The following is a 20663-nucleotide window of genomic DNA, read 5'->3' as shown; positions in this document are numbered from 1 at the left end:
AACTAATAATTTACCTTTTGATTAAAGTTAAATAAAGCGAAGTCCCCTACAATAAGTTTAATGTCATTAAGGATGACTTATGTGTATGTTCACCATTCTATTTGCCTGTTCTAAGCACTACTGGTAAAGACATATTTTCAAATCATTAATTAGAAATGGGTTAAAATTCCTGTCTGCTAGTGATATTTAATACTTAAGCTTTGTGACACTCATCAAAAACTAACCTGTATTATTTTGTGGGCTCAAGTTAGATCAGGCACTTCCTTCAAATGTCAAAGAACGTTCAAAAATGCATTTAAGTAATGTTGTAACTGAATGAAATAACAAACAGTGATGCATACAGAGAACTCTTCTTTCAAACTGAGTCTTCGTTCACACTTTATTGTTTTGTAAAATATTTGAACTATCTTGAGAAGCAATGTGGTGCTTTTTGTAACTATTGAATAGTTACGCTAATAAAAAACAGAGGGAATTGATCAGAGATAGACCCTAGGCTGGCATACTACCACCCCTTCTTGAGGACAGCCTGTTATTTCCACTGACGAACAAAACTCATGACGAACTGATAACTCTTCATGGCCCAAATCTGGTAATGCTGGAGGCCTGCATAAAGTCCCTGGAATACCACATGGGAATGCATCTGCGAACACCTAAGGGGAAAGCAATAGTTATTGACTTACATGAAATGTGTGATATTTGTGCTTCCCCGTTACTGGAAAAAAACAACCAAACCCTAGCATATGGACAAGCACACGATAGAAGTTGGAAGCGGGAAAAAGTGGTGGGCATTTTTCTGGATTGAACTTAAAACCTTTTACTACAGAGTTAGGCATTCTGAAGGTTGCCCCTTTATTTCATATTGAATATAAAGCAGGCTGCCAAAACTGTAGAGACCAATGCCCAGGAAATGGGTTTGGTGAATGCAGAGGAGCAGGGGGGATTCATTCCATAGGGAAGAAGAAGGAGGTGAAGAATTTGCTGAGAGTGTTTCTCTTGTCAGCTTCTATTTCTTGGATGACATTTCCCAGCAGATGCTAGCGTAAGCCATGCTAATTTAGTGTGATGGTATGTGAATCACAGAATGGTTTGGGCTGGGAGGGACCTTCAAAGACCATCTAGTTCAACCCCTCTGCCTTGGGCAGGGACATCTTTCATTAGGTCACAGTGCTCAAAGCCCCATCCAAACTGACCGTGAAAACTTCCAGGGATGGGGCATCCACAGCTCCTCTGGCCAACCTGTGCCAGTGTCTCACCACCCTCATATAAAGGATTTCTTCTTTATAGCCAGTCTTGAATAGAATAGAAAAGAACAGAATAAAAAAGAATAGACTATTTAAGTTGGAAGGGACCTACAATGAAAATCAGTCCAACTGCCTGACCACTCTAGGGCTGACCAAAAGGTAAAGCATATTGTCAAGCATTGGAACAGGCTGCCTAAGGAGGTGGTGAAATCACTATCTCTAGAAGTGTTTAAAAAATGCTTAGATGTGGTGTTTAGGGACATGGTTAGTGGTGGACTCAGCAGTGCTGGGTTAGCAGTTGGACTTGGTGGTCTTAAAGGTCTTTTCCAAACTAAATGATTTTCTGATTCGAAGGGCACTGTCCAACGTGGCGATATTGTGGTTTTTGGTATTGCAATGCCAAAATAATTTATGAAGGTTAAAGATGGAAAAAAAAAAAAAAAGTACTTTTCACTAGACCTTTTTGCTGAAGTAAATTATTAAACATATTTCTGTAGCCATGATTTTCTAAGTATATGTGCAAGGCAGAATTTATTTTGGACAAGGGTGTCATTAGGGCGTACAGGTAGTGATCATAGAATCACAGAACGGTCAGGTTTGGAAGGGACCTCTGGAGATCATCAAGTCCAGATGACTAAGCAGTCATGGTAGTCCAGTCTAGTGGTGGACTACTCTTTACCTCTGTCACTGTATTAACTGCCCTCCTCCCCCACTGAGTTGGGAAATTGGGAATTGCCTAAGAGGTGAGGAAGCTGTAAAAGGCCTGGCCAGGAAATTACAGGGCGGTGCTGACACTATTTCTTTTTTAGCCCAATCCCATGGGATCTCTTTTCTTGGCTGTTCCTCCCATCATCTCACAAACACCTTTGCATGCTTTCTGCATCTCAGTTCTTCTCTATATTTTGCTGGAAGAGAGGAGGAAGGCCTTCCTCCTCACATCTGCACAGAAAGTCTGTGCAGGTATGGATGCTGGTGTCATGTAGCTGGGTGGCATAGATCAAAGTCAAGCCTGGCCACACCGAGAAGGACATGACTGCCATGACAGGTTCCACAAAATCAAAGCTTTACAAAGCCGCTTTTTTTCCTTGTTATTTTGGTTTTGTTGTAGCAGCATGTTGGCTGTCAGTGGTGGGGACAGGATTTCTTGTTGCAGCAAATTGGTTGCAGCAACTCGTCCCATTCCCACAAAAAATTCCATTGCTAAAAGAGTGAGGGAGCGTGTTCTGCTGTGTCTCCATCAGTGTTTCTGTCATGGCATTGATGAAGAATCTCTTGCCTGAAAAACTTCTCTCTACTTAAAAACCTGATAGTTCATACAGCGAGTCTTGTAGACCATTACAACAAGCTCATTTACATTAGCACGGGCAACCTTAAGGAAGTATTTTGTGATGTCTTTGTCCTTGGAGATACACAAACCTGGACCAGACAAGATCCTGGACAACCTGCTGTAACTGACACTACTCTGAGCAGAGGGGTTGGACTAGTGACCTCCATACGTCCCTTCCAGCCTCAGCAGATCTGTGATTCTGTTTTAGTTTCAAAGCTACACCAGAAAACCTGTAACCTGCTGGTTTGGTGAAGGTTAAAGATGGAAAAAAAAAGTACTTTTCACTAAACCTTTTTGCTGAAGTAAATTATTAAAAATATTTCTGTAGCCATGGTGTTCTAAGTACATGTGCAAGTTAGAATTTATTGGGACAGCTAGTATTTGCTGCCTTGATCCCAAACCAAATGGGGAAGGGCAGTAGTATAGTTACCTACTTGACACTGGAAAACATGTATTTGAAAGCTTTGTAAGCCTTTTGGTTTGTTGACAGTATAAAAGTTTTCTTTAATATGTACAAGCTCATTAATGCATTGTAACCTTCTGAAGATCCTCTTTTATATTTCATTTATCCTTCCTGTACCTCAGCACCTTGAAAATCATCAAGAACTCTCAATCCACAGCACTGTAACTAACTTCTTTTCTATTAACATTTTTTTCCTTTAATCATATGCTATAAAGAGTTTTACTTTCCCTTGGCAACTTTTAAGCTGTATAGATGGAATCATTACAGTGAGTGATGACATCAAGCCAGGGTGACATGGTGCAATTGATTTTTACTAAATAATTATATGATGAGCTGGAAGAAGGAGGTTTATTAGTCTTAACTCAGCAAGGATTGATTGGGGAAAAGAAAATGACCAATCTGTAGATCAGGTTTCTGCCGGTATAAGAAAATAAGTGACAGCTGCAGAAAAGTGTATAAATCACAGAAAAAAATTATGATAAAAATAAGAGCTATAAACTGCCCTTTAAAATTTCACTGGGTGGCACAGGAAGACTCTTAACAGACCTGAGTCATTTATCTCCATTATGCTTGGGATCCTCTGAGAATAGCAAGGTTGACAAATGATGCCATTACATTTTTTTATTATGTTTAAATGGAGAGAAGATAAGGAGTGTTGTATAAGTATTACTTTCAAGTCATTAGAGGGTTCAGCCTTCAGAAGAAATCCTTGATATAGCCAGTAAGATAAATAAAGTGTATTTTGCTTTAGCTTTCTGTAGGTAACATGTTGAACAATCAACCATTTTGAAACAAAACTTCTTGTTTGCAGTTTCTAAAGAAAGAAAAATGTATACTACTGGGAAATATCTATTTTTATTACTGTTGTGGATATTCCTGTTTCTTACTGACCTCAAGATACAAGGACCTACCTAAGATGCATCTGAACAGAAATGCAAACTGTAGCGTAATGGCTGTATAATTTCTTTATAAGGACAACTCTTTGCACCTGCCAAGAGGATGCTGTAGTTTCAATGAGGTGTAGAAACCATGAAGGAAAAAGCCCTGCCCAGCTGAGTAGCAGCAGGGAAGATTTCATACATTCTAGTCATTCAAGTCAAAGGAGAGCTAGTATTTACTACTTTGATGCCGAAGAATATGGAGGAGACCATATTCCTACCCTAAGTAATTCCTGCCCAGGTGCATCAGAAGATACCAGAGTGTTCATCAGAGGGCCTTTTTAAAGCCATTTCTCTAACTTTTATCTACATTTTGGCATGTAATAGTTTCTCCAGTGTCAGTGTGTTTGTATTGCTTGGCAATCTCAGCCTGGGAATCGTTCCTTTTGCAGGATTTGGGAGAGCATCACAGCTCCCTGTTCTTTCCATCTACTATCCAGTGGCCAGAAATTGCTGTTCCATATAAGTCAGAGCAAGCGCTCAGCTCTTGAGGGCATTTTGTGATTAATTGGTGCTGCTGGCAGAGAGAGGAATTTTTATGTTCTCCAGAGTGGTCCAGGCTGAGAACCACTGAAGGGCTTCGGTCAGCCAAAGTGAAATTCCTAAATATGATGCATGCCCAAGATCCAAACACATGTAGAGTTCCAGATGCCCTCATCCTCACTGGTTCTCCAGAGACAAGAGCTTAGAAGCATTGGCCAGTGCTCACACAGGCTTTGGGCTTACACTCTTTGGCACCATGCAGCCGCATCCCAAACCGTGTATTTTTGTCTCCTGCCAGAGAGGTGTGAATTCTGTGCCTTTGTATCAGTTCTCAAATCAGCCTCTCTATCTAAACATCTCTTTGACAAGAGATTTTACGGCTGTTCTCAGTGTAGCAGCTGATTTTGTCTCAGGCACCAACAGCAAGTGCCAGCCTTCTGACTCCGGCGCAAATTTGTTCCTGTAACTCTTGGATGTATTCCTCATCACCTGGTCAAGGAGACAGACATTCGCCTTTTTCACCGTAAAATACAGCCCGTTGAAATGGTGTGACCTTGCAAACCTTGAGCTGGCCAAGGGGATTCTAGTGTCAAAATCCTGGAGGACCTGATGTGAAGCTCAAGGACTTGCCCCTACTCTTAACCTTCTTACACCAGATACAAATGAAGTAAATTACCAAGGCTTTGGCTTCCTCTGCATGGTGGCAGGGGCAGTGGTAGTTCTTGGAACTCTGCCTGATGGTGTCTAGTTGTAGAGATCTGTTCAACATTGGGAACGAGTCCTCTGGGTGTTGTTTTGTGACAAAGTGGAGCAGGTCTGATGGGACATGTAAAATGACATTTTGCTTTCAGCCTGTGGAAGCTTTTCCTCAAACTACCTGTTGGAGACAAATGGGCTTGAGATCACTCAGAGCTTATCTGCTGGTCATTACAGCTGTGTAGAAGGCTTTTTCTGTGTATTTCATGCTGTGCAAAGTTTCTGGAAGAGTTGGTCAAGGTCTTTCGTCCTGTCAGAGACTTCATTCCTCAGCTTTAACATATTTTGTTAACAACTTCAAGGAGCCTAGTTGCCGTCTCAGCCTGCAATGTAAAGGAGGTTCAGGCCCTCCTGACAGATTTCCCCGTATATCATATCCTTGAGAAAAAGAGTTATTTCCTGGAGCTACCCTATATTCTATCCCTAAATTGGCAGGTTTTGCACAGAGAATGACTTTAAGACATCTCATAGAAGAACACTTGTAGGCAGTCAGCATTTCCCTGCCTAGAAGATGTTCTGCTCTGATGTGCAGCTGGTGTTCTGTAGGAATTATTCCTTCTTCCAGTAGTGATGATTTAGACAAACCTGATTCACTGGTTCGATTTGGAATTGAAGCAAAATTATATACATCTCTTAAAAATGGATTTTGGGATAGCTGAAAAAAAAATATCTGATAATGTTCTTTGTAGAGAACTTCTGTGAGAAATCTGAACCTGAAATGCATCCATCAGTGATAATAAATACTGCTTTAACCGATCCAATCCATAATGTCAAGAGCTTTATTCACTTTTCTGTGAAATGTGTCAAAGATAGTGGTCATTCAAAGTATTTCCAAATCACAATGTTTTGATGATGTCTGATTACAATTTGCAATAGATACTGGGTTTGAAGGGCATTTAACAAATGTGTTCAAGACCTATTTAATTACCTGGGAAATTGCAGGCAAGGTGGGTGAAATGAAGCCTGTGTAGATTGTGGTTTTGTTTGTATTCTAAACTTAGAACAAATGTCTTGACTTCAGTGGAACCATTTTGGTGCACCGAAGATCAGAGGTTGGCTTGTATCAGCAGAAGGCTTTGAGAGTCTGATGTGCAGCCATTGTAGCTAGAATCAGTGGCATCAATGTTGACAGTCTCTTGTAAGAATGCCTTTTGATTTAGCAGTACACAATATCTTCCAAGACATTTAACATCTTTATTAAATTATTTATATTCTCTCTTTCTTTTCTGAAGCCTAATGTGTAAAACTGTGGTGTTATGTTAACAGAGGGAGACAGGATGCCACGACAGACAAAATAAGAAAGACGTTTCTGAAAAGGAAGGAAAGTTGAGTACAGATGACTGTGGAATTTTTAGATAGCCAAGCAGAGATCGTTTTTTATTTAGTAGACTTTTTTTTTCAGACAAAGCCAAGATTGTTAAGCTCAATCTTCCTACCACAGTTGTTTGGTAAATTGGATTTCTTGCCTTGTTTGCTACTCATTGAGTTAGTGAATCTCAACAAGTAAGACTTGCCAGAGGGTTTTAAAAAATCAGTGGCAGACCCTTGACAAGTACGTTTGTACGTGAGGTACCTTACAAATAACAACAGCAAAAATGGGAGTTGATTACGTCTATACACATGAAAGTTATTTTATTGTATTATCTTGTAGTCTTTGTGGCTTAGATAATGTATTAGATACTTATTGCAGGAGACTGAGGTACAAATTAATTTAAGGAACAGGTAAAAAGAAATGATGTTTTAGCTTAGATGATTGATCACATTAAAGCTACACTTTGGGGTGATACTTACAATACCTTTTCAATCGTATTCATAGCTAGTAGATGGTTTAACAGTGCAAGCCAACGCCTAAGTACTTGAGGAGGGGTTGTTACTATCACAACACAGGCTGACCTCATCCTTAAATTTATGATTTCATCACTGGCCTTGTACAGCTCGTTGAGCTGGTATTTGGAGAAAATCGGTATTGTTGATGTGAAGCTCTCAGGAAAGGGATGTGGCGTTGGGTGTGTTGTTCCCAAATGTGGGAAATGCTCTTCACTATTTGAATGTTGCCTGATTTCCCACCTGGATTTTGTATACTTTGGCTTTCAATTGCCCTACCTAGCTAAGCGACTTTGGCAAGACTGAAGAGCTTTGCTCTCAGGTTTTTTCTCTGTATACATATTTGTAAATCAGAGGCAGTTCTCCTCTTAACCTTCTCTTCCATAAACGAATGAAGCTGACCGCTTCCCTATTCCTATGTAGTGGTGGCACATGTGTATATTAAATAATCTTGTTTACCTTCTCACTCAGAGCACCGTGTGCATGAGCTCATGCTAAACGCAGACTTGAAATGCATGCTAGAAACTGGCATACTATATAGGGATCTTCAATTCATAGAGATTTTTGTAATCTGCTCTGTAGTTGGTTGTTAAGTAGCTTGCTGAGCAATAAATAGATTTGTAGACTGCTAATACTTAAGCTCAGACATCACTCAGCATTAACACATCCTGGCAAAACCAATGCCTTACTGGTCTGTATTCATTTTATGCCTCGCTGTGCAGTAGCACTGGCTTTACAAGGGCTCCGCACCACCCTAAAGCGACTTGGAAAGAAATGAGCACAGTATTCTCTGCCTTGCAGACCACACCGTTAAGTATTGATGAAGAAGGTAGTTGTTCTTATGAGTAATAATGTCACATTTTAGTGGTTAAAAAGTAACCCAAATCATCAGAAAACTCCTTAATGTTTTTCTCATGTATGCTGCTGGTCACTGAATGGCATTTTTGTTCAAATGCATCTTTTGAAATATTTCTGCATCTTTTAGTTCATAAATATTTCAGCCAGATTTCATTTATTGTACTATCCTTGAAACCCTTTGTCTCTTTCCTTGGAAAGTACAAGAGGGATATAAGTTACTGTGTTTTAATGAGTAGTATTATGTTGATAGCATCTTTCTTCACCCCACCCCCAAGTATCACAGACTCTTTCCGTACTGTCTGCCCTTTGCTGGGGGGATATCAGGATACACAGGTTTTTTTCTATTTCATGTCCATAGTCCTGAGAGTTGATGGTAATCTTCAAAGAGGCTCATGTAGTCTGGTGGAAGTCAAAAGACAAATCCTGATGATTTTCCAGTTTCTCTGGGGTTGCAGGCACTTGGGAGGAGACAGACTTCTTCAGAAACACCAGGTTTTTCACTCACCCAAGTTCATATAAAATACCAGACAAACTCAAAATTACTACCTTTTATTACAGAAAAGCACAAAGTGATGTTCTTGAATGCACAACGGGGAACAAGGTCTGAAAGACACAAACTGCAAAAATGCAGTTGCAGTTACAAAACTGCACCTCCAGCTCGTTCTTAATGCTAAAGCCACTCCGTGAGGCTGCTTGACTTCATGGAGTGATCCGCAGCAAAGCTGGCCTGCAGTGTCGCTGCCTGCAGGAGTGGGAATGGGAATGCGATGAGGGGCATGCCTTTGGCCAGCGTGGCTGCCCAGGGCTGCATAAACCCAAACCCTATCTGAGGTAGTCACCTAAGGGGATAGTGATCTTTTCTCAGCTTTGGCCTGTTACTTTATAGTTCCCTAGGTAGAGTCCGTCTCATATTTTGGAAATTTGTACATGAGCAACTTCATACATCTAGGCTTTTGAAGGGATATCAGCATTAAAGGAGCTAATCCTTGTACCAAAATTACTCATTTATGGAATAAATATATAATTTAAATAAAAAATATAAATAAAAAAATTAAGGAGTAACTGAGTATGTCTAACTAGGGTTTGGTTTTCATAATGTTACATATAAACAGTATTATATGCTTTTGCCATCCATATTATCCACACGTAGATTGCAAATATACATGTTTTCTACTTCTCCCAAACTCAAAAAAATTGTGGAAGTGGTGCTGTTCCTAAGCGTTACTCACTGTAACAGCACTTACACAGCCAGACTTTCTCCAGACTTTCTCCTTAGCATACTTCTCTCAGGGAAGAGCTGTCTTTGGAGCTCAGGTTTGAGGGCATCATAAGAATCGTTCCTTCTCTCCATGACTAGTGGTGGGGACAGTAGGAAATGATAACTTCAGAGTTAATTCAGCAATACATGCATACTCGTCTTTCAGCAAGATCCTTGCTCTGTGAATAGAGGAGAATAACTAGTTCTCTCCAAGGGTGTTTTGCACCTTTCTGCCATTAAGATGTACTCCGGCACAAGAAAAATTTTGAGCACTTGGTAAAATCAACTTTTTTTTGTAACCATTTGCATGGTTCTAAATAAATATTTTAAGAGTACCTTGATTACAGTAACTACAGCTTGATTATTTAAAGTTTTACATCTGTATTTGACTACTGTGTGATGTACCAAAATGTAAAATGCTCAAATTTCATTTGCATGTCATTTAAAAGGAGATCTCAAAGTTTAATCTCTTCAGGACTATTTAACCAAAGGAAGACTTGAACTTCCTAAAAATACTAACTGAGTATGCATGTAAGAGACTGTGCTATTCCAGCTGGATGGAACATCCCAAATTTAGATCTACTGAACCTTCGTATCCCTTCAGAACCTTGCAACCCAGTCCTCACGGTGCGCTCTGTTTTTTCTCTCCCCAGGGATGCGACAAGGTAATGACTTTGGCACACAGTATCGCTCGGCCATCTACACGTTTTCTCAGGAACAGCTGGAAGCTGCCTTGAGATCTAAGGAAGAATATCAAAAGGTAACAATCGGGCAGGGCATGGAATGGCTTCACATACGAGCAGAGGTCAAAGATGTTGCCAGTTAGCACAAAATCGTTCCTTGTGCTATGCATTGTCTGCATTTGCTACTGGAGCTCCTCATTCCTAGACTGAACCTGCAGCGTATTTGCTTTAAATTCCAACTTTTATGAAATGCTTTTTTTTTTTTTTTTTTTTTTTGGTGTGAGTCATTTTGTAACTGCAGAAATAAAAACAGTTACTTATGCAGAGATGTTTTCAATCTCTTAAAGAAGTTTTTTTATGTGGGTGCACCAGAGCAGAAAGTCTGTGATCTTACAGCTATTCAACTGTACCTAGACCCCATAGTCTGAAGGTTGCACCCAAAATCTCAGACCCAAGAGTTCCTGAATGCTGGGAGAAAGTCCTGATCAATATTCAAGCCTGGTAACTCAGGATCACCCACCCGCTGCTTATAAGATGCTTCTATCAAGCCATTCCGTAAATGTCTTTGATTAAATGTGACAGCCTATGACTTTGTAAGACTATTTGTTTTGACACTAGGATTTGTACGAGAGAAGATCGACCATTTCCCTTTCTATACACAGTCCTGGTTTTCAGTGGAGATGGATTCTGTCTCTTCCCTGCCACATAAGCTATTATTTAACTAAAGGCAGAGGGATTAGTGTCCTGTAGTGTTGCTGCATTGTGACTACTGTCTGATCTGCCTAGTGGTCTTGTCAGTGCAAGATCCAGATTCTACAGCAGAGATATGTACATTCTTATAACTTGTATGAAAAAAACCACCTCCTTACCTAGGGCATCAGGCTGGTAAATAGTAACTATTAACTAGTGCTAAAAGAATATCAGCTTTTATGCATTCACTTACACTATGACTTCACTAAAGTGTTATGTTAAAGCACCAGGGGGTATGGTGAATATTTAACGTTAAGAATAAACAACTCCTTTTTGAAGAGTGAGGGTACGTCAGTCAGAAGCATCTACCGAGGTCTGAAAGGGAGGTGTGTGTGCTGAGGTCCTGTGTGGCAGTTTGGTTTTCATAAATGTGTGTATGACTTTGGTGGGCTGACCTATGTGTGCACTGGTAGGGCTGGTTTCTACATGCAATTGTCATGATTTTGCATGCAAAGAGATGCTCTGAACTGCAAGTAACCAATTTGCAAGTCATTCTTAGCAGTGTGGTAACTGTGCATGTAAATTAAGCGTTCCATGACATACGTATTTTCTCATGAGTAGCTGATCACATGGGGATAAGTCAGTCTCACAGGGGTTTACCTTTGTTAACAGAGTGGTTTCTGAAGGTTCGGTATTTGTACTTGTCATGCAGAACTTCCTTCTACTCATTGTTTACCTGAGATCCATTGCTTTTCCTAATTGATTTTGTTCATTTTTGTTAGTGTCTGCTGACCAGTATCACACTGTAAATCTTACAGCTTTCAGTTTGCTTTGCCAACTCTTACTATTCTCTGCTGTTATTTGTCATTAAATTAATACTAACTTGAAAGCAAAATTATGATGTAGGAGGTTGCAATATGATATTACAGAAATTTCCATCATCAAATAGATTTTCTTAATGGCACAATTTAAAATTTACCTACTTTGAAGTCTATCACCATTTGAAAAGCGTGTATAATTAGTACATTTATATAATTAGGCACAACTCTGTAAGCAATCACATGTGAAGGAAGGGACTGTGCTGCCAACTAAAGAAACACAGCAAATATGTGCTAAAAATCCTAGAGGATATGTGATTTCTATGTATTATTAACAATAATATCTGCAGTATTACCTACTGTGGTACTGCAGTAGCATAGAGTGGTTGTATGGGAAACATACTGAGCAAACAGTATGTTCAGGAATCCCTTTTCATATTAAATGTTTTGCATTACATTAATGTAAATATAATACAACCACTTTCCTTATTATTGCAGTAATATAAAATAAATACTGAGCTCTTCTGGCAGTGACAAGTGCGTATCTGTGCACCTGATAATGACAGATAAAAACATGCGGGGATGGCACGACACTTGATTTGTCCATGATAAGCAGTGATGCATACACGGAACGGGGGAAGGACTAGCAAATACTGGGAGCACAATAACTGCAGTAAGTGTGAATGACTTGGAGGGGTTTGGCACAGCAAATGAATAAAAACAAAATGTAGTTTGTTTGTTTGTTTGCTGAATAATTGTGCATGTGCTCGTAGATGTCTTCTTGAGCTAAGGACCTGGAAGAGAGTGAAGAGTTGCCTTCAAAAGAAAACAATGTGTTTGCTGGATGAGTTTTTTTTCATAAAGACGGGTATGGTTGTTAACTTAAAGGAAACATTTTTCTTCTCTTGAGGATAGAAACCATCCAGCCCCAAGGTTTAGATCATGAATTCCTGCCTCCAAGGCAGGCTAGCCTGAAGCGCTAGCTCCTTTCTAGAAGTCAGATAGCAAGAGTTCAGCCCTGTCTACATTCAGGGAGCAGTACGGGCTGAGAGGAGCAGATCTGTAGAACAAAACAGCGTGCGCTGAGGACCCCAAGCAAGCTGCATGCATTTGGAGAGGGTTTGCTCTTAGAAGCTGTAGTTTGTTCCTGGGAACCACGTGGCATAACAGGTAGAAGGCAGTGGAGCATGTCTGGCTTAACTCCATCAAAAGGAATTGGGTTCACCCAGTGTGCCCAGGTGGCCGAGGCCAGCGGCACCCTGGCTGCTGTCAGTGACGGCGTGGCCAGCAGGGCCGGGGCAGGGACCGTCCCCCTGCGCTGGGCACCGGTGCGGCCGCCCCTCGAGCCCTGGGGTCCGTTCTGGCCCCTCACTCCCAGACAGAGCTTGGGGGGCCGGAGCGTGTCCAGAGCTGGGCAGGGGGCTGGGGCAGGGGCTGGGGCACCAGTCTGATGGGGGGGCTGGGGGGTCAGCCTGGAGAGGAGGGGGGTCAGGGGGGACCCGATCACTCCCTACAGCTGCCTGGGAGGGGGCTGCAGCCAGGGGGGTCGGTCTCTGCTCCCAGGTCACAAGTGACAGGACAAGGGGAAATAGCCTCAAATTGAGCCAGGGTAGTTTTAGGTCAGAGATTAGGAAAATTGTCTTCACCAAACAGGTGGTCAAGCATGGCACAGGCTGCCCAGGGAGGTGGTGGAGTCCCCATCCCTGGAGGGATTTAAAAGACGTGTAGATGTGGTGCTTGGGGACATGGGTTAGTGGTGGGCTTGGCAGTGCTGGGTTTACGGTTGGACTCGATGCTCTTAAAGGTCTTTTCCAACCTAAGTGATTCTATGATTCCCTGATCCCAAGACCACTCTGATGTGAACCAAAGCACGTTAAGTGACAATGATCAGGAGATTTATTACAAAGGCATCACTTCTGCTCCACACTGAAACACTAACATCGCTGACACCTTTAGGGTCGTGCTGTGCTCCAGTGGAGGAATACTCTAGTTTAAAGCACACCATGTCCCTAGCACCATCAGGCTGTGATGGAGGGTCCTGATGTGCACTGAGCCCAAGGATCCTGCAGGGTTACATCTATTTTAAATTGTGAAACTTGTTGCTGATTCATGCAGCTGTTTTGACAGCTGAGAAATGACGATACAGCGATGAATATGCATTGAGCCATGCGTCTTTAGCTGTTGATGGAGCTGATTGCATCCAGTCAAGAGTCGGCTAGTGGTAATATATATTATAATACAATAGTGCTGCTGGTAAATTGTAACACAATGTAAGTGTAATCAGAAAAACATAAAATGAGGGCCAGAGCTTGGTGAAAGTACTGGGAATGAGCTGTTCCATCAGTTTTGCCTGGAGCTGAAGTTTTTTAATACAGTTGAACCTGAGGTTACTCAATTTTCAAGACAGTTGCTAGGCTGGATTTGGTTTTCAGATGAATTATCTAGGCAATAATCCAAATAGTGAAATCAGGGTGGGAATAAGTTTGTATTTATTTTTTTCTGAATCAGAGGCTGGTATTTGTTTTGTCAAGCACTAACACTGGGTCTTCAGGCTCCAAGAATATACTCACACCCCACACACCCCCACCGCGTTTGGTTTATGTTAAAGTAACATCCCAAAAATGCCAGCATCTCTGCATCCTCGTGTGTGACAGCACTGACAGTGCGCATTATGCACAGAGAGCAAAATGCAGCTCTATTACTTTGTCACAAAAGCAAATATTTGGCAGGAGAAGATCCTTCCACAAAGCAACTAAAGGGCTTCTCCATGAATTATTATGAATGAATGGAGTCATGATCTCTTGACAGAGGTGTTGGGTGATGTGAGCACGTAATAAGCTCCGGATTTGTTATAGGCAGGAGAAGCTGGTGGGGAGTTTTGCTGTCATTTGCTCTTACAGTTGTAATCTGGAGAGAATAATAAGAACTCAAAGAGACAGGAGTATAGTAATGTTGAGATTTTATGAAGACATTAAAAATGATGCCTTTACTAAAGTCCGGAGAACCGGAATGGAGAATTTTTTTACTGAATGTATAGGAAATGTAGATGAAGCACAGAAGTACCTTTTTTATTGCTTAGAAATGGATGGAACTTTGCTAGAAGTAACGTAATACTTTTTTTTTTTTTTATGATTTGGGCTGTAAGGCTATAATCTCGGAAAGTTTCTCTGCAGGAGTAGATTACGATGCTGATAGAAATCCTCTCTGAAATCTAAACCAGCTGGTCAACAGATTGAGAAAACAAATCAAATAAAAAATATATGCACCAAAGCCAGTACTACAAAGAAAAAGGAAAAAAAAGAAAGAAGCAATGCTAATTGTTTGCTTTGGGGCCTGTAGATATGTTTAAGAAGTTCAAAAAGTATTTTTTTTTTAAGTTTTTTTGTAAGTGGAGGTGAAGAGATTAAATTATAAAATTAAAATTTGATATAAATATAAAAAATCCAGGCAACTGAAACTAACCCATTGCCCAATCTGCTAGTCTGGAGAACGGTCTTTTTGTGGAAGTGTCAGGACCTACAAAACCATGGGTGGGTAGAGTTTCTGGAGTTCTTGAAGGGAACAGTGAACGATGATCAGAGGAGAGACTGGATCACAGTGCGGTTGTGGCAAATATGTTTTTGTGAAGGTCTGAAGAGGATGCTCAGTTAAATGATTGAATTATCTTTGAATTGGTCAAATAGTAATTTTTCTTTGCATTTTGTCAAACATTTTCTGTTAATTTAACAAAAGGCTTCACCTAGAAAACATGAATTTGACCAAACATGTAATTTTTTTTTTTTTAATCAAGCAACTAAAAGGATTACTATGCTGGACTAAATTCCCTATTGGTATAACTCCACAAGAGCCAATACATTTGTACAGTGGGTAGTTTTCTCCATATGCTTTATTGCATATGTACTCGCATGCAGCTGGGAAGGGAATCTCTCAACTGTAACTTCAAATGTAATGTTTGGTTTTGCAGATGTAGGTACTGGAGCATCTGAACCTCGAAGCACCATTGGTTTGTCTCTGTGATTCTGTTTTTTTGGTTGTGCATGGGGTCTACAGTGATGGGGTTTTCTTGGGGGGGGGGTGGAGAGAGGAGAGTGCGGGGTAGGTTTTTTGGTTTGGTTTGTTATTTCTTTTTACTTTTAAAGGTCTGAACAGTTACCTGATAAACTATGGATGACCATGGGAAGAATGTTATTTTACACAGTTGTGGATTTACAGTGCTATCATTCATCTAAATATGAGGCAAAACTTTGAGGGTGCCGGAGCACGGGGACAGGCTGCCCAGAGAGGCTGTGCAGTCTCCTTCTCTGGGGACATTCAGAGCCCACCTGGATGCGATCCTGCGCAGCTGCTGTAGGAGAGCCTGCTTGAGCAGGGGGTGGGCTGGGTGGGCTCCAGGAGTCCCTTCCAACCCCGACCATTCTGTGACCCTGTGATTTGCAATAGCCAACTTTTCGGTGTGGCTGCAATTACATGACAGTACTCCTGATCCTGAACCTGCTCAGAGAAGATCTGGGAACATGCTGAATTAACACAGATACTGGCTTCGGCATTTGGCATGAAGCCCCTCTGTGGTGGGCTAGTCAGATGCCATGTCTTAGCCAAGAGCTGAACATCACCTGCTGGCCAGGTGATGTTATTTCTTTGTGAAGCAGAAGCGCTTGGACGAGCAGTGCCAGGCTCCACTGAAAGGGCTCAGCTAACCGCTGACCTGGGAGCTCACACTGACCCCAGATGGAGTGGGTGCTCAGCCATGGGACATGTCCCCAGGGCCTGATTCAGTTGCTAGTGCCGTTGGGGAAGTCTGGCATATCTCAGCTGACCTCCACCTGCCACACTACAACGTACAAATATCCCTCAGGGACGATACCGTACCTGCCAGCCCCGTGTGGATCTCCAAAACGCCTCGGGCCCCTCAGACAGGGCTAAATGCCTAGATTGAGGAAGCTGCTGCTAGGCACACCCTGACCTGGCATGGCTGTAATGGGAGTCCTGGTACCCAGTGCACATGTGTACCTCGCCAGGTGTCGTGGTTTAACCCCAGCCGGTAACTGAGCACCACACAGCCGCTCGCTCACTCCCTCCCCACCTCCCAGAGGGATGGGGAGGAGGATTGGGAAGAGATGTAAAACTCAACCATTTAATAATTAAAATAATTATTTAAATAATAATTAATAACAACAACTATAATGAAGAGGAGGGAGAAGTGGAGAGAAATAAAAGGCAAAGGGAAGGGGTGAAGGAAGACAAGCGATGCACAATATAACTGCTCACGACCCCTGAGTGATGCCCACCCAGTCCCCCAGCAGTGACGGGTAGCCCCTGGCCAACTTCCCCCAGTTTATATACCGAGCATGACATCCCATGGTATGGAACATCTCTTGGGCTAGCTGGGGCCAGCTGTCCTGGCCGTGTCCCCTCCCAGGTCCTTGTGCCCCCCAGCCCTCTCGCTGGCAGGGCTGGAGAGCTGAGAACTCCTTGACTTAGTATAAACATCACCCAGCAGCAACTAAACCCATCTGTTACCAACAGTATTCTCACACCAAATCCAAAACACAGCGCTGCACCAGCTACTAAGAAGAAAATTAACCCTTTTGCAGCTGAACCCAGGACAGCAGGTACCATCCAGGCTGGTGGGGGGTGGGTGCATTCTGCAGGCTGAGGCGGGCAGGGAAGTGACCCTGGCCAGCAGTGGGTGCAACAGTCTCTGCAGCTCAGCAGCTGAACAGATAGTGCCAAGCTTTCGTGAACTTGCTGCGGGATGGTGTGGGAGCAAACCCTCAGCTGCCAACCCAAGACCTTTATATTTGGTATCGTAGAAAAGAGATTTCAAAGCTGGAGTTTCCTGGCCAGTGCAATGAGCTTTGGAGCAGCGATCTGCGAGGAAACGAAGCGGTCAGGATTGTATTTATCAGGGCTGGAGGAAAGGCTGTGTACAGCCCTGCGGGATCGACAGTTCTGAGTTTTTAATTGCATGAAGGAACGCCTTGCAGAGTGAAGTTACAACACGCAACTGTGTTACCATGTAATGTGTTGTGTGAGTGTAGAACATGCTTTGCTTGGGAGACAGTTTTACACATCATTTTTGGCTGGCAAAAGTTAAATAACTCTTTAAAAAGTAGGTTGTTGTTATTAAAGCAATACAATAGAGTTGATAAAAAAATAACACCTGCTTACTCCTCTTCAAATTATGTCTATTTAGAGATTTACATATGGAATTATCTTTGCTTCACTCTGATGTGAGTAGTAGCTACTTGATTCCTGCCTGATGGCGGTAGTTCTTATGAAAATAAGCAAACCTGATCTGATAAGCTAAGCCATTATTTGTTTTGTAATCACTCATCTGTGCTACAGAGATACCCTTTTTATGTTCGTCCCTCTCTGAGAAAGCTGCATTCAGCTACAGATGAGGAGGTTTTGTGTGAACAGTTGCTAAGTCTTTTCATATTACCTAAACGGCAGAAAATTTGACTGCTTTGTCACCCCAAGAAAATTTGGTCACCTTGCAGCAGAAAAATAGCGCAATACTAATACACACTTTTGACTGCGTTTCTTGATGACTGTGGCAACAAGATAAAAGCTTTAATGGCATGAGCTTAGGAGACTGTAGTTGGCTTCTTCGAGTTTCTTACAATAAATATGTCTGTGAGATGACGTGTCCCATAGTCAACGCGCATTAACAACCCACTTGTTCTTTCTTTGTTGAATTCATGCTCAAATGCATCTATATGATGCATTTATAAAGTTTTTTGGTTCTCTGCTGTGTCTATTTTTTTCTACCTTTTTGATAGGGAATTCTGTTGCGACAGACGTGGTCAGAGCCCTGTGATTTTCTTTGCAGCCATGATGTATGTCAGTTTGCTCGATATTATAGTTCTTGTTCACCTGACTTTCCTTTCTTGATAAAGTTTCCTATGTTTCTGTGCTGTCAATCTTATCTCATGCTGTGGGAGGAAAAACATCTTAGTATCAGCACCAAGGTAACTTTATTTTGAAACAGTGAAATGTATAGGATGTGTATGTCCATATGGAAACACAAATGAGCATCCCCAGAAAGCACAGGAGGACTAAGGACACCCCTCAGAATTCACTGAGGCAGAGAAGTGCCACCATCCTAGCTGAGTGCAGTATGCTACCACTTGCATACGATTCCTGTTCCCTTGGATGCAGCAGCAGCAGCACACGTTGCTTGCTTTTATCAGTGCTGAAGAAGGCAAGCTCTTTTTTTATTTTAGCTTTTGATTCTGCATATATACTGTATGTTTGATCAAAGGCCAGGCATTTCACTTAGCCCTTTGACTGCTGCAAATATAGCTAATCATGCATTTGAAATTAGAACTATGAACAACATTATGAATCCATACTTTATATTTTACAATCATTTTTTCATCTGGGAGGTCACGGAGTTCAGCAAAGAAGCCATTTGCTTTATTGTACTGTGTTTGTGAAGCCAGTGCTTCAAGCTAACGCTTATATTGGACATTTAAACTAGTATTAGAAATTGCCCTACAATAAACTAACGCAAATATCAAATAGATTTGACTCCAGGAATGGGTTGTAAAGAAAACATTTCCTGCGTTGTATTGCTTGCTCTGTTCAGCTTGCCAGTGATGTAAAAACATCCTAAATTTGTCTAGACATCAACTTTTCATCTTGTTAGGCAGATGAATTCTCAGTCTTCAGGGCAGATGTCCATGCTGATCCAGAAGATGAAAATTTAAAGGGTTAAGTTGACTTGCCTACAGGAGTCTAGTGTCGTGTGAGATGTCCTACCCTATCTGACCTGGCCTCCAGCTGCTGCTCCAGCTGGGCACAGGCCTCCTGTGGGTCCTCGGTCATGCCACTGGTAAGGCAACGTGGTGGAGATGTAGTGATGCCAACGCGTTGGAGCTAAATACCTTTACACCAGCCTCTAAGTGCATTCCCACGTGGTTCAATGGCATCTAGGATCATTCTGAGGAGCTTCTAGTTCAGGCTTTTGACTTTCTTGATCTTGATTATGCATTTGTTACAGCATTCTCAAAGTTTCACAAGCATATTAAATGTCAGAAGCATAAATTTGATAATTATGTTAATAATTATGGTTTAAGTGTACACAGTGATTTACAGGGAAGAGGATATAGTTCCTTCTCTTAAGGAAGCTCTCAAGGAGCTTAGTTTAACTAAGAGATTAGTAACGGGGGGACATAATAAAACAGTCTAGAAGTTGTTCAAGGCAAAAGAAAGAGGATTATAATTAACTGTTGCTGTTCTGTATCAGATCTTTTTGTCTTTGGGTTAAATGTAGCCTTTAAAACTGACTTGTGCAAAAATTCCCAGGAAACAAAAGCTGAGAATTCCTCTTAAGATGTGTTGAGTCTCAAAATGTGTTGAGAGTGTTGTGTCTTAATTCTGCTCTGGCCTTTGAATCCATCCATGTTCAGGTGAAAGATAAACTTACAGTGGGACTCTCTGCACTGCTCCGCAGAGTGCAAGAGGAGTTGGCCTGGTTTATAGATCCATTCAAATGAAAAAGTGAGACAAAATGCCTTTTTAAAATTTTTTTTTAGTTACACATATATTTTTAAGAAGATGGTGAAGTCTTGAGAGCACTGCTTCTGCTATCCAAACAGTTTGCTTCTCCCTAGTGAAAAGCTGTGTGATCCAAAGAACACTATTCAAACCTCAAGTTTTCTCAGTGACAAAAGTGTGCCTAAGCCAGAATTCAAGTATATACTCATGGAACACTTTTCTGCTGCTTATCCAACTCTAAAATATAAAGCCAACAATTTATCTGAAACCGGGCTTTTCAAGTCAGATATAAGAACATAATGGCACTTCAGAAAGTTCTGAGCTCCACAAAGCTCACACATGGAAACAACAGGTAACGTTTATAAAAAGTGCTGCTTGGGTATCTAAATGGACATAGGAGCATCAGCTTAAGCACTTGGGTTCAAACAATTTGATAACTGGACGTACTACAGCACATATTGACAATAGTCATACCCTGATGAGATTGCTTTCTTACTGATGTTAACATTTGCTTAAGTAACTCTCCAGATTTTCTTGCAGGACCCAATGCGCATCAGCTGTACAGCTGCAAATCCAGAGCAACACTATTGGAATTGATGGAGTGACTCTGGATTTCCAGTAATGCAACTGAGATAAAAATCTGGCCCAGGAGTTTCTTTAATTTCAGCTTTTTTGTTCCCTTATGAATTGTCAGAGAATTCTGTGCATTGTCTTGTGTTTGAAGTATGCTGCTCAGTCAAATACAGCTCTCAGCTTTTGGGAAAACAAGTTGATACTTCCTGGAAAGAAAATCAGAGCATGCTTTTGCAAGCAACGTTG

General features: G+C 41.5%; 1 protein-coding gene across 1 annotated transcript in view; it reads left to right on the top strand.

The window, feature by feature from the left end:
- MSRA (methionine sulfoxide reductase A) overlaps positions 1-20663 on the top strand; it is a 151685-nt gene that overhangs the window by 46227 nt on the left and 84795 nt on the right. The window contains exon 3 of the mRNA XM_056344718.1: positions 9802-9908. Coding sequence (XP_056200693.1) covers positions 9802-9908 — 107 coding nt within the window. The remainder of the gene's footprint in view (positions 1-9801; positions 9909-20663) is intronic.

The sequence above is a fragment of the Falco biarmicus genome, chromosome 6 (genome assembly GCF_023638135.1).
Source record: "Falco biarmicus isolate bFalBia1 chromosome 6, bFalBia1.pri, whole genome shotgun sequence".
NCBI lineage: Eukaryota > Metazoa > Chordata > Aves > Falconiformes > Falconidae > Falco > Falco biarmicus.
The sequence above is the reverse complement of the archived record's forward strand: the minus strand, read 5'-3'. Positions and strand labels throughout refer to the sequence as shown.